This window comes from Antedon mediterranea, chromosome 10 (genome assembly GCF_964355755.1).
Source record: "Antedon mediterranea chromosome 10, ecAntMedi1.1, whole genome shotgun sequence".
Classification (NCBI taxonomy): Eukaryota; Metazoa; Echinodermata; class Crinoidea; order Comatulida; family Antedonidae; genus Antedon; species Antedon mediterranea.
In genome coordinates this window covers 13,998,400-14,013,421 of record NC_092679.1, presented here as the reverse complement: position 1 = coordinate 14,013,421, position 15,022 = coordinate 13,998,400, and the positions used below count along the sequence as shown (strand labels likewise).

The following is a 15,022-nucleotide window of genomic DNA, read 5'->3' as shown; positions in this document are numbered from 1 at the left end:
ATTGTAATTTTCCTAGTGGGTAGCTAGAGGTTAGTTTTCCTAGAGGGTAATTGTCCTAGGGGGTAATTGTCCTAGAGGGTAGTAGTCCTAGAGGGTAGTTGTCCTAGAGGGTAGTTGTCCTAGGGGGTAGTTGTCCTAGGGGGTAGTTGTCCTAGGGTGTAATTGTCCTAGGAAGTAGTTGTCCTAAGAGGGTACTTGTCCGGGGGGTAGTTGTCCTAGGAGGGTGATTGTCCTAGGAGGGTGATTGTTCATTGGGTTATTGTCCGGGTGGTAGTTGTACGGGTGGTAGTTGTCCAGGGGGTAGTTGCCCTAGACCCCAATTTTACATTACCATCAATAAATGCCACAGGCATAATGGCAAAACCCTCAAAAGTAGCACCAAGACCACCAGACATGACACGACCTCAAAATCAGAGCAGCACTTTACGTCGAAATTACAAAGGATCTAGGCAATAGACAAACCACACAACAGTGGTATAGGAATTCATAGTATCAGAGACTGATTTAATGATTTAAATTCAATTTATTTAAAGTTACTCTCAAGATGTATGTACCCCGAGAACGTGATGAAACCCAGAGCCAAGTTTCGTTCCAATGATCATGGCAGCGAAGGACCTGAGTACTGTCACAGAATAAACTAAATGTATTCATAAGTAGAGTGTATCCCAATTCCTGACTAAGCATAGTCTAACTTCGCATGATGACAGTTGGTACTTTGATGATTCGACTAAAAGGTAACATGTATGAGCACCAAGTGATCAAAATAATACTTTCTACACATGATTGCATAATTTTTTAAAGGTCTGAATTAATATGAAGTTATTTGAAAATAAAATGTTATACACAAGATAAACTACATTCTCGATTTTTTATTTTTAGAAATTTGTTTTGATTAGATGAATTCATAGCAATTAATATAATGACAACCGCAGGGAGGTAAGCATACAACTCAACATTGTATGAATGATGGATAGGTTAATATATTTAAATCAGGGCAGATCGAAATTTCATTCTTCCCTAATTTAAATAGATTTTACACTATAATATAGCCTGTTTTGAATTATAAAAGAAGTTATGCATTTTGAAATATTGCCATGCGACAACCAATTTACGAATTTCGATTCTAAAATTAATGTTCAGACGGCCTTAAATATTTATGTATTTTGTTTGAGCTTTTTTTGAAACAAATTTGTGAAAAAAAATTGTTATTGAGTATTTTGAGATTCCACCCCCATAGAACATCAATTTGAATAAACGCCTACCTCCCCTCCCTTCGAATAACCCCAGTTTTTACTATATTTTTATTTATATTTTATAACTTCTCGATATTAATTGTGTTGTATTTATTCATATCTATGGGGAATTTATTTGATTGTACATAATACACCCAAAAAAATAAACGCCTTCCCCGAATAAACGCCTCCCTCGAATATCCCTACCCTCCAAAAACCCTCCAAAGCAATACACGCCCCGAAGAGTTTATTCGAATGAATACGGTATTAAGAAAATAAGTGAAAACGATAGGTATATTTGAGAACACAATGTAATAATGAGCATGATCAAATATCTCTTTAGCAATGCACGTAACGCACGATTGTATACGTAAATAGCGTTAGCAACAACATATTCTAAAAACTTCATTATAATCATAAGCAATTATACTATAGTTTCTCGGAAATAATTCTAACAAATATACAATGGAATCACGAAAAAACAAACGGTAAGTATTTATTTTATATTGATTTTCATTCGATCTCATTCCGATAGAATTCATAAGTCATACAACATTTACATCGAAACTAGGCATTAACCCCTATCCTATTAAAAGTAGATTTTGTATCTTGAAATGAAACCAGTATTTTCTACTTTCAAACTAATTTATCCTCTCTAAATTTAATGCTATTTTGTTTTACTAATTATACATTTTTAAATTTGTTTTAATGTAACAAAATTCACACACTCCATTGTATGATCGTGTAAAAAAGCAAGCATACACGATCTTTACATTAGATATTGATCGATGGAATCTGTATTATATCAAATAAATAGCAGTTAGTCGGTATGATAATTATAATCATAGCAACATACTACCGTACTGTATCGTTTGCTAATCGGTTATTTATTTAATTGAAACTCATATTCATATTTTGTCCCCGTTATTTTGACAGTGGATATTAATACTTGGAGGCAAATATAATGAATGTTTTTTAACATTTTTCAAGATTTTTTTACATCTTCAGCAATTTCGGTAGGTTGGTCGGTCGGTCGGTAAACACTAAACACATAATCATATTTTTTTTTTAAATTTGACACTGGATATTAATACTTGGAGGCCAACATAAGTGTTTAAAACAATTTTTCAGCATTTTTAGCAGTTTCGGTCGGTTGGTCGGTCGGTAAACACTAAACTCATATTCATATTTTTTTCTTTAATTTGACACTGGATATTAATACTTGGAGGCAAATATAAATGTTTAAAAAATGTTTTTTTTTTCGGTCTGTTAGTCGTTCGGTAAATACTAACTCATATTCATATTTCTTTCGTTTTTTTTAGTAGCTCACTATGTCGGTCAGTCGATCGGTGTAAACACAAACTCATATTCATATTTTTTCGTAATTTTGACAGTGGATATTAATACTTGGAGGAAAATATAAATGTTTTTAAAATTTGTTTAACATTTTTTAACATTTTCACAATTTCGGTTGGTCGGTCGGTAAACACTAACTCATATTCATGTTTTTTCGTTATTTTGACAGTGGATATTAATACTTGGAGGCAAATATAAATGTTTTTAATTTAATTATTTATTTAATTTAATCGCGTGCAAACGCCACTCTATAGCTAACTATGTCGATCGGTTGGTAGGTCGGTCGGTCGGTAAACACTGACTCAAATTTGCACACGCGACTGCAGCCATGTATATGGTCTTGTTTATTTATAACAATGTAAGTTCATGTCATACTTGTTTGCCACACATCATATCACAGCAGATTACAGTGCATTAATGCGCATGCTCCCACTTCCAGCCATGGTAACGCGCGCAGCGCGTGATTGTTGCCATTGTATACGTTTCGCATTAGTATAGTAACTACTACAGCATACAAACGTCTAAAAGCAAACAAACTTACAATGTCTTACAATTTCTCCGAAAATATTTCACTAATTTACTAATGGATTCACGAAAAAACAAACGGTAAGTTACTAAATTATAGTCTAAATGAAATTTCAATAGCATGTATAATTAAATAAATAGATAAAAGATTTGTGTTTTGAAACATTTTTTGAACGATGTTTTGTATCAATGCTTTTTTAGCCTAGGTACACTACACGCCAATTCAATATAGGCCTACATACATAACCGTATTTAGTTATTTGTACCGAAATCATTTAGACCAATATTATAGTTTATAAATCCATGTCTTCTTATATAGATTATCTGACGATCGTAGATATAGATCAAACACAGATTTTCAGATCTTTGATGTGCATCCTTCAGATGTCACTTCTGTGTGTGACTTGATGTCATCTAAAATAGGATTCTCTAACAATGAAGGTAAAGCACATGTCTCCCAATTCAGAACCATGTAGGCTACCACTAATATGTAGGATATGGAGTCAAACAAGTCCACCGTGCTTTAGTTTAGATTGAAACTAAAAGTGTAACAAAATATTTTTACTTTGAGATGTAGTCAAACCAGTCTACTATGCATTAGCTTAAATGGGTGGAAATGAAACAAGACCTAATTAAAAGTGTAACTTATAATTTTACTTTGCAGACTCAATCAAGTATACAAGAAAGCCTCAAAGAAAGAAGCAGCACGAGAGAAGTCTTCTGGACATGGTTGAACTTTCTGGTAAATCTAGTCCTCTGTCAAAAGATGGGAAACCGCTACACTTCTGATACAAGAAACAAACTTTCAGATGGAAGCGTCGGACGTACTGCTACCGTATTTCCAGGAAGCAGACCTTCGCTTGATAATGCTAAAATTGCAAGACATTCCTCGAATAACATTGGTCCACATACGGCAACAGATAAGCAAGCTCCGAGGAAGCAACCACCAAATAGACGACTAACAAATAGGCCACAACTGAGCCCACCACGTCTGATTGCAACTCGTCTTCCCAGTGACGACGAACATACTAGTTTGACATTACCATCAATAAATGCCACAGGAAAAATAGCAAAACCCTCAAAAACAGCACCAAGACCACCAGACATGACACGACCTCAAAATCAGAGCAGCAGTTTACGTCGAAATTACAAAGGATCTAGGCAATAGACAAACAAAACAGTGGTATAGGAATTCAAAGTATCAGAAACTGTTTTAATGATTTAAATTTAATTGATAGAAAGTTACTCTTATGATGTATGTATTCCGAGAACGTGGTGAAAACCCAGAGCCAAGTTTCGTTTTAGTGATCATGGCAGCGAACTGAGTACTGTCACAGAATAAACTAAATGTATTCATATATAGAGTGTATTATAATTCCTAATTAAAGCATAGTCTAACTTCGCATTATGACAGTGGATGACAGCGACCATTCAAAGCTTTGATGGTCCGAATGAAAAGAAACATGTATGGGCATCACGTGATCAAAATAATACTTTCAAGACACATAATTTCAAACTTTTTTAAAACAAAAGCGAAACCGATGCATTTTCTTTGGTGTAACTGTTTATAACTGTGAACACAATTCCATCTGGTTTCAATAATAATAGGTAATGTTCACTCTAAAGCAATTGTTATGCTAATGCTACTCATTTTGTCATTAAACTACTAATGAATATTATTATTATATATTACAGTAGGTTATTTATCGTATCAAACTAACAAAACACTTGTTTACGTTGCTTTAATATTCATTATTGGTTTTCCATTGGCCATATTTCTTATGCTATACTATAAAAATGTACGTTTTGATCAACATGAAGAAAATCAGAGGAAAGGGTGGATTATTGGAGGAAGGTTCTTTTGTGGACAATACAAGCAAACATGTTGGTTTTGGGAATCCTTTGAGCTGTACAACAAGGCTCTGTTGGCACTCATTGCAAACTTGAAAGATGACGTATCCTCTAGTTTGTCTTACTCTCTATTTTTTACTGTCATATTTATTGTGTTGCACTTATACCTTGAACCAATGAAAGAGAAGTCAGAGCAGAGATTCAAATTGTTGACTCTTGTCTTTATAGTTGTCAATCTATCCATTGGGGAGATCATAAACTTGGATCAGAGTTTCAATGAAGATGACGTCATTGGTTTACTTCACAAGATAACTCCCGTTATCCTAATTATGCTGAATGTTTCTATCATGCTAGTCGTAATTGGTGAGATATTTATTGAAGGCCTATAATGTAAATGTAGGAATATCAAACCACCATATTCAGCCAACTGCTTATACATTAATATTAAATTATTTGTTTGCTCTCGTTTTCAGTTGATTTCTTGAAGAAATTCAAAACAGACAGAAGTGAGTGGAGCACTGCTTCTTCAAATCGATGAAGATGACCTTGAAGAATCACACATTGAGAAAAATAATATTATAATATAGCTTTATTTTTATAATGAGGTAATATTTATACCATAACTCTTGTTATTGTATAGTATAAGATAAAAAAAAAAGATAAAATAACATTTTTAACTTTTCAGTTGTAATAGCCAGTTTTGTTAAGTTTTCCATTGTAACTTTACATATTCAATTTGTTTTAATATAGTAATGAAAGAGGAATAAAATATGCTTGTTTTAAGTTAGTCTAAAAATCTTTGAGAATTATAAATCTGATTAAATTATTCCAGTGTGGAAAGTATCACCTGGTTGTGTCTAGAATGTTTATATTATTACCATTATTACTGTGTCATGACGGAATTATCAAATTTTAGTGTTAAAAAGAATATCAAAGAATGTGAAAAAAAGAGAAAACAACATGTTGATACGTAGGGTAAAAATAGTCGTATATCATTGCCATTGTGTATAATGTATGTATGTATAGACTATAGAATATTTTGTATGTATATATAAGAAGGTCATACACTGTATGATACTGTAGTCAGATTCAGATTATAGAAAGAACCATTTTGTAATCTGTCAATTTTACTGACATATACAATACATCAATAAGTCTTGATCTTGTACTTACGAAATACCATTGTAAATTAGATCTATTTTTAAAGAACAATACGCATAAATAAGAGCTTGTTTTTCTCTCTTTTGTGGCGTAAACACTACAATAATATCATCTTTCATGTCATCACCTTAAAATCTTTATTATTATCATTCTTATCACATTTTTTATCTTTTTAAACTTCATTCATTAACATTTTTAAATCTTGTAAATTCACTTTATATTCCATATTACTAATATTGCTTACAAGATGTTAATTAATGATGGAATGATTGATTGATTTAATAAAATATATAGTTACCTAACTGCGATAATTCTTGAAACATTTTAAAAAAGTGTTTGCATTAGTCATAGCTGTACTGTACTGTTTGTATTTATTGTGTTAATTTTATATCTATATACAATAAGGTTTATCGCAAATTGCGTGAGCGATGCATAATGGGAAGGGTTTGGGAGCAATAGCGCCACCACCAGTATATAAAGTTTGTATTATACGGTTGGCGCTATTTCTCACAAACCCTTCCCATCATGCATTGTGCAATGACGTGTCTCGCGAAATCAAGGTATTTGCGATAAACCTTATGACTCAGACATTTTTACAAACCGTTATCAATTAAAGCGTATTAATTTGTTGTTATCAGTTCATTTTTGGTGGATAGGGATTTTCTATGTATGTCCAATTATGTATTTGTGTGTATTACAGACATACATACACTATTTCGATTTATTTTAAACTAGATATACATTTTTTTAGAAGATTCCATTGTTGGTATTGATACCTTTCACCGAATTGAACACTATGTAATTTGTGAGGTTCGCATAGTGGCATGCACTGTTTGTTCACACCATTTCCCAACATAATAATGGTTGTAATTGTGAACTTAGAGATCAAATCAAGAAAACTTAATTTAAAATAACATATTAAAAAACATATTTTAATATTTTAATATTTTAATATTTAAAAATTTAAAAATTTAAAAATTGTTTTCAAAATACAAATTTAAATAAAAATAGAAACCGCTTTATATCGGGGAAGATTCACTCTACTTTTTTACATGTTGTTCATTTTACAATAGAATTTAGTTATTTTATCACTCTGTGGTCCTTAAATAATACACCTTAACACATTGACTGCCAAGGCATTTTCCGTAATTTCTGTCCCAGTGCCAAGTCCCGTTTACATATTAAATTACAGTTTGAAAGTGTAACATCTGGTCACAGACTATCATGATGTCATTCAAAATACGATGGCGGGAAAAACCGTTGAGACGTATAAATACGTCACTGGCAATGGTCCAACAATTTTATTGACTTTGCCAGGAACGTAAATATACGTCGGGGATTTTCCGCGCTAAAATCGGTCAAACCTATCATCGAGAGATAAAAACAGTAAACCACACTGAATCATTTCATCCTTTATTATTTTTATTTACTATTAGCGCAATTTATGACATGTTTGAGATGATTATATTGAGTGTGAGGGCGCCATCGTATCAACCATATTCAATGCATGAGGGAATAAACACAAACAAACATATGACATTTATTTTTAGATTATCGTTTACGTACATCATTCATAAACTGCCATGCGATAATTCCTGTTCCAATCACCACTGCCAGCGATTCTACATACAATACAAAAGTGCTACGATTTTGACGTAGTATTACGTCTTGGCAAGTAGCGACACGCAATTTTTGACGTATAAATACGCCGTGGCAGTGAACGTGTTAAGTAATTAACAACAACATACAGTACAGTATCTGTGTAATTATTATGAGTAGGTTAAGAAATCAGCTTTTATTTAGGATACATTGTTATTATTGCAATATGTAAACTGATTTCTCAATTCATGTAGATCAGTGACAGGCGATGTTACGTTTGCAAAAAGGAAAGTTAATAAAAGGAGAACAAATTGTGACTGATTGGATGGCCTAGGCCTAGCACATATCACAACAAGAAACAGCGTTAGGGTAGTCCAGCTAGTAGAGATCATGGCTTGCCACGTTGTGTAATTGAATGATCTTATCTACAGCGAAGTACTTAATAAAAGCATACTAGGCTAGCATATAACCTAGTATATTACTACTGTATTCTATTCTATTGTAGTGAGCTGAACTTTAAATTAGATCAGTTAAAAGAGGATTTCAATGATCTTATGGTTCGTTTGAGGCATAAAACATCTGGTAACATCTATGTTTCAAGTATTTGCCCGCGTTTGGATGATCCAGAAATAAATATGAGAGTGCTAGAAGCAAATAAGATGCTGAAATCAGTTTATGGAAATTGTTTTATAGACCACACTCTGGCATTCTCTTCCGATCAAGGATATGATGCTTCCAAGTTTACACGCCATGGTCTCCACCTTAACAAATATGGAACATCTACACTGATAAAGAGTATAAATAAAGTAGTGTCTATTCTCTTCCAAGTCAAGAGACAAGAGCGCACAAAATCAGCGAATGTTCGATGTCACTACTGTAGCGAAAGTGGACATACACATAGAGTGTGTCGGCATGGAGGTCCAGTTATCTGCTGGAAATGCAAGCAGAGTGGACATAAAGCAAAGCTATGCCAAGTTCAAGACATGCGAAAGTGAGTTATTGGCAAAGAAGATATAGCCGACACGAACTTAATGGTGTTAAATGATCAAGAACGAAATGTAAATATAATCAATGTTAATGCTTCACAACCAATTACTATTACTAATGCTAAAATTAATGCTGAATGTACTTATGATAATAGTTTAAGTAATAATGTAAACCAAAGTGATTTTATGATAGATTCAAAATTCAAAAAGCTAAATATATTCTATTGCAATGTAAGAAGTGTTAAAAATAAGTTGCATGATATAAATTCTCGATTTAATTCTTCATTTTATGATATTATATCTATGACAGAAACATGGCTTGACAATTCCATTTATGATAGTCAACTATTTAATAACGATTATATAGTTTTTAGAAAGGATAGAAACTCACATGGTGGGGGAGTACTTATTGCTGTAAAAACATCATTACAACCATCTGAGTGTCATGAACTAAATGATAATATACTGGAGTTATTGTGGTTAGAGTGTTACACTGGTATTGGAAAAATTCTTATAGGTGTATATTACAGACCACCATCTTCCAATATTCAATACACAAATGCTTTATACACAAATTTAGAAAAAGTTCAAAGAAAAATGACTCAGTACAAATGGGTTTCGCTTATTGGTGATTTTAATATACATATTGAATGGAATAATATACAGGTAGATAAAAGTAGTGGTTTAACTAGCCTAGCGAATGGTCTATTAGATGCAACAAACTCTACTGGGTTAGTTCAAGTCTTAAAACAACCATCGTATATTACACGTGATAGTAAAGGACATTTCTTAGATTTAGTATTTGTTTCTAATCCACTACTGATTGAAAAATGTCGTACAATTTATAATTTTGAATCATGTGATCATGAAGCAGTTGAGATCTCTGTTAAAGTGTCATATAAACGTGCTAAGGACATAACTAAAATTGTATATGCTCTTAAAAAGGCTGATTTTTCAAAAATGCAGACTATATTAGATAATTTTAATTGGGAGAATTGTTTTCAATATAACAATATTAGTGATATATGGGAAAGTATTTCTAGTAATATCAATTTTGCAATTTCAAAATCTGTACCAACTAGGAAATGTAAAAAATCGAAATCTTTTCCCTGGATAACTCCAGAAATCAAAAAGCTTTGCACAAAGAAAAGAAAGTTGTACAAAATTGCTAAACAAGTAGGAACTGAAGAAAGCATAAATAAATTCAAATCTTGTAGCAGGGAATTAAAAAAGTCAATATATTGTAGCCATCGGGATTATGTTGTAAATATTTCAAACAAAGCTACAACTGATATAAAACAATTCTGGGCGTATATAAGGTCTATAAAAAATGACTCAGATGTTATTAGCTTTAAGATAAATAACACAATGGTATCTGATGCTAAGGTGTTGGCTAATCTTTTCAATACACAATTTGTAAACAACTTTTGCATAGATAATGATCAGCATTGTGATTTGGATACAATAGATTGTCTTACCAACTTTGAATGTGAACCCTTTGTGATGCCTGAGGTATTTTATGCCCTCTCACAGTTAAATGTATCCAAATCACCAGGACCTGATTGTTTGCTTCCAATATTCTTAAAGTCATGTAAGGCACAATTGGCTAATGTTTTATGTACATTCTTTAATTTAACTGTACAAAAAGGTATTTTACCAAAACAATGGAAGGATGCAAATGTTGTACCTATTTTCAAAAGAAATAGAAAACCCAAAGACGAAATGAAAAGCTATCGTCCAGTGTCCTTAACTCCCATAATTTGTAAGATTATTGAGAAATTTCTTTGTTATCGCTTAAGGGAATATCTAGAATATAATAATATCCTTTCAGAAAATCAGTTTGGGTTTAGACAAATGTATAGTACTGAACTTTTACTTTCAAAGGTTTTTCATTCATGGGCACAGAGCTTAGAACTTAAAGGTTGTAAAAATATTGATATTATTTTTCTTGATTTTTCGTCTGCATTTGATAAGGTGTCTCATAAAAGATTAATTAAGAAACTTATTAACTGTGGCATTGGTCGAAACACTAATGCATGGATTACAGATTTTCTTTCAAATAGACGCCAAAGGGTTATTTACAGAGGAGAAAAGTCAGAGTGGGTAAATGTTACTTCAGGGGTACCACAAGGGTCAGTTTTGGGCCCTCTTTTATTTTTGATTTATGTAAGTGATATTGTAAATAATATTTCTTCTTCACTTTTTCAATTTGCTGATGATCACACATTATCACGTCCTATTTATAACAATAATGATTGTAAATTGCTTCAAAAGGATTTAGATTTAATTGCTAAATGAGCAAATGTACACAAACTTCCCTTAAATCCTGTCAAATGCGCCGTAATGCATGTTACAAGATGTAAAGAGATAGTTAACTGGGATTATACCATAGAATCAGACAATATTCCTAAAGTTACAGAATTCAAATTTCTAGGTGTTTATGTAAATAGTTCGTTGTCTTGTCATACACAAGTTAATTATATATGTTGTAAAGCAAGCAGATTGCTTGGTTTTATTTCAAAATGTAGTAAAAATATGTCCTGGTTAGCTATGTTGAACTTATACAAAGCTCTATTACTTCCAGTGGTTACCTACTGTTGTTTAATGTGGGCACCATTTGAGAAATCAAATATTAATAGAATAGAAAGTATACAAAGGAAAGCAACAAGGATAATAATGTTTAGAAAGGAAGGTTCCTGGGACACATCTTATTTTCATAGGTTGAAAGTGCTTGAATTATTATCTATTGATGACTTGTTTAAATTACATAGACTTTCATGAGGATTTTAGGTGTTGAAAGGTTACTGTCCCCATTCTTTCAATGAGTATATTAAAACTAGTGAAAGATGTCCGGGTAGGCTTTTACGTTGGAATTCGAAAGGCAATACTTTTCATAATTCTGTATTTGTTTCCTTTCGTAGACTATGGGAGCAAATACCAAATGACATAAAAGATTCACAAACAATTTCAATATTTAAGGCTGCTCTAACAAAACACTATATTTCATGTTATGTATAATTTATTTGTATTTTTCTTGTATATGGTTTTATCTTTAACTGATTGTATTGTATGGAGTGAGTGCAGAATCTGTTTGGGCTTTAGCCTATTCTCATTCCTGGTTATTTTTACATTGATGACCGAATAAATATTATTATTATTATTATAACTACGCCTCTCTTATTACTCCTAATAACGCTAGTATGTACCAATAAATAAATGGATGCAGATCGATCTGAACAGAAATACAGTGATGGGCCTCCTAGCTATGAGGCTAATCGGGTTAACGATGCAAACAATGCATCCACGGATAATTTAAACAGGTTTCAAATAAATGGAAAAGTGCGCACCTTTCTTCTATAGATATTCATCCGCATTATATCATCTATATATAAATTTACGTAAGGGCAAAATTCGGTAAATCGCGGGTTATTTCTAGAATGTTTACTCGATGTGGTATATAAAGTTGGTTCGTACTTTCGGTACTGATTTTTACCACCAGATGTAACCCTGTTTACTAATTAAATTGAGTTCGATAATTAGTTATTGACCACATCCACGTCAAACAGCGAAAATGGGACATTAAGTGTTCCGAGAGCCGTTTTCATTGTTTAAGTTAGCCGGAGCCTTTTTCGATTGGCTATAAATAGAAAGTTAACGAGCATTTCGAGCGACGCGAGTTCTGACGTCCGTGTTTTATAGGCTGTCTAAATTTCCTTTTTAACGGGTTTATATTAAATTATATTGTTGTTTGATTTATTTCTGTTAATAAAGAACATTTATATTAAACAAAAACCACAACAATAGCAATTTTAGTTGATTATGGATTAATTTATTTGAATTCTAAGATAAACGTCTAAGCCAAGTGTAAACGTAAACAAAGCGAGTCATACGGCGAAAACAAAAAAGTGAAAACTAACTAATTTGTTAAAATAGCTAACATTAATTTGCAATTTTTAAATGAAATTCTGAAAACGCTATAATATAGTCTTATATGCATTTTCAAAGATTTCCAAATATAAGCTTGGGGTTATTTTTCAAACAAATTCTATAAGGAGTTGAAGATAGTGTATTTTGAGCGAAAGTGCGGTGCGCGTAGGCCTAGGAAGACGCGGCAAGGCTGGAATACTCGTTTCCTTAGGCGACGAGAACGACGGAAAATGCGCTCCATCACTGTGCTCTCAATTTTAGTTCTTGTTAAGTGGATGATGCAGAATCTTATAATATGGGCATATAAATTTTAAAATAAAGTGCTCAACTTTCATTTTTCTTATAATTATGAAGATTAGTGTGAAGTGGGGACTGTTTGCATGCCTGAACGGCTGACTTGGTAAAATACTGAAAAATCAGTCAATTAGTTAGGCCTAGGCTAATTAATTAATGTACACAGTATATAATGTCATATTTTTATGAATAGGCTTACTAGTAATCTCATAATAAATCTGTTAATGTCACCTTTCACTAACATATGATTGATTTAAGTATATGCTGAAAATGTTTACTTTTTATCGGAGCTAAAATGAAATTTCACGGTTCCCTGCTTTTTATTATAATAATGGAGCAATAAATGAAATACAAATACACACCAATTAACATTTTAACTTTTAATATTATCACAAATTGCACCTTAAAAATCAGACAACAAGTTTTCTACATGAACTTAGCTAACATTTTTTGTACTAAGCCTAATCTTCAAAAGATTTACTATTACTGTAGTAGGCCTATTACCATTATTTATTTGCCGATTTGAAATGTACATTTAAACTTTATTAAACTACTGCACAACAACCAACCGCCACTTGAACCTTTAAATAAGTAAATTAGGATAAGTTAAAGTTTTTAAAAAATAAATGTCTCTTTGGCAATACATCTATAAATATCAATAATTACAGTACTAATAAGTAATAGTGCTTTTTCACATTATATGCCAGAGGTAAATTAATATGACTCATAAGAAATTGTTGTTGATTTAATGCTATTTGTATTGAAGTATGTAGAACAATCCTCTGGGGTCTGTAAAAAAAACAAAACATTCAATTAATAATAATCATTATTTAATTATATGTGTATATTTATTCTTTTTTTCTTAGGCCTATAAACAACGCGCGCCTGACAATGAACACGCGCCAATAATGCACGCACTACCCCACTATTATAGGCTAAAGCCTGGCTCTCCTACTGTATTACTAGGCCTAGACTATATTGATTTATAAATAAAACAAAGAGGCTTTGTAGAGTTTTATCATTTAAAAAAGCTTTCTTATATATTATATGTTGCCCTTATTAATTTACAAAACCACATTTTTTATCTTATGGCGTAAAAAATGATTTTAGCTACAACCATGTGTTCCATTTTCAATAGTGAAATACCCAAGAAGGCACATGTTTAAGAAGCCATTAAAAAAAAAAAAAAAATAACCCCAACGACATTTTTTTATTAACTACTATTGAAAAATCAAATATTCAGAAACTATAAAACCCACCTTCTCAAAAAATTGCGTTGTTTTATTACAGCCTCAACAAATTAGACAACATTTTAACATTCGAATAGCCTAAAATTGTTTAAAAAACATCGGTGTAATTCACCCTTGTTTCACACAAATATAATGGGTTCGTCGATTAAAAAACAATATCACGTGGTTCGTAGATGCCTCTTCAAAGGTTTTCATGAATTATTCATTAGTAAATAAAACCAAAAGTTCCAATTGGCCAGTTTGCAAAAACCTAAGATTTACTTTTCAAAACAAAGTTGCTTCCGGGTAATTGTCAACGCTGTCTCGTGTGCAAAAACGATTCGCTGCCGATAGAGGGCTCACTACTTTTTGTCCCTGGTGAATTGAGTGTGTGACGATTAAAACGAATTTAGGTTCAACGATTTGCCCCAAATAGGGGTGTTTTTCGATCGTGGTATACACTGTCTAATGGATGTCCGTCTTGAAAAATACCCGCAGACAATAATACGAGGATGCTTCACATTTTCCTATCTCCTCCTACGATAATTGTTTTTAATAGCTGAAAATCGGTTGAACAGCTCGAGTACAGTATCATAATGTTGAAGACAGGCCGATTTTCTTAAAAAAATACTATTTTGATAGATTTAATATACGTTTATGCAAATGTATTGATTTGAAATGAATGGAACATTCCAATCTCTGTTCCACACAAGTGTCTATTCCCTCAGGCGTCGTAAAGGCAAGTACTGTATACTCATAACAGAAATTCGATCCATTTTTTTTTTTCAATCTGTGCTGCAGAGGATGGATATAGATTTTTTTAAACAGATAATGAGCTAGCGCTTTCACTCGCCGTATATTA

General features: G+C 32.3%; 2 protein-coding genes across 2 annotated transcripts; both read left to right on the top strand.

The window, feature by feature from the left end:
- The first annotated feature begins 3,491 nt into the window (after positions 1-3,491).
- Positions 3,492-4,535, top strand: LOC140061180 (uncharacterized). The gene is made up of 2 exons (XM_072107670.1): positions 3,492-3,554; positions 3,778-4,535. The coding sequence occupies exons 1-2, from the start codon at positions 3,549-3,551 to the stop codon at positions 4,279-4,281; spliced, it is 510 nt and encodes a 169-aa protein (XP_071963771.1). The 5' UTR covers positions 3,492-3,548; the 3' UTR covers positions 4,282-4,535.
- Positions 4,536-7,369: 2,834 nt separating this feature from the next.
- Positions 7,370-11,655, top strand: LOC140061262 (uncharacterized). Its single transcript, XM_072107770.1, has 4 exons — positions 7,370-7,446; positions 8,230-8,715; positions 9,085-10,876; positions 11,632-11,655. The coding sequence occupies exons 1-4, from the start codon at positions 7,370-7,372 to the stop codon at positions 11,653-11,655; spliced, it is 2,379 nt and encodes a 792-aa protein (XP_071963871.1).
- The last annotated feature ends 3,367 nt before the right edge of the window (positions 11,656-15,022 follow it).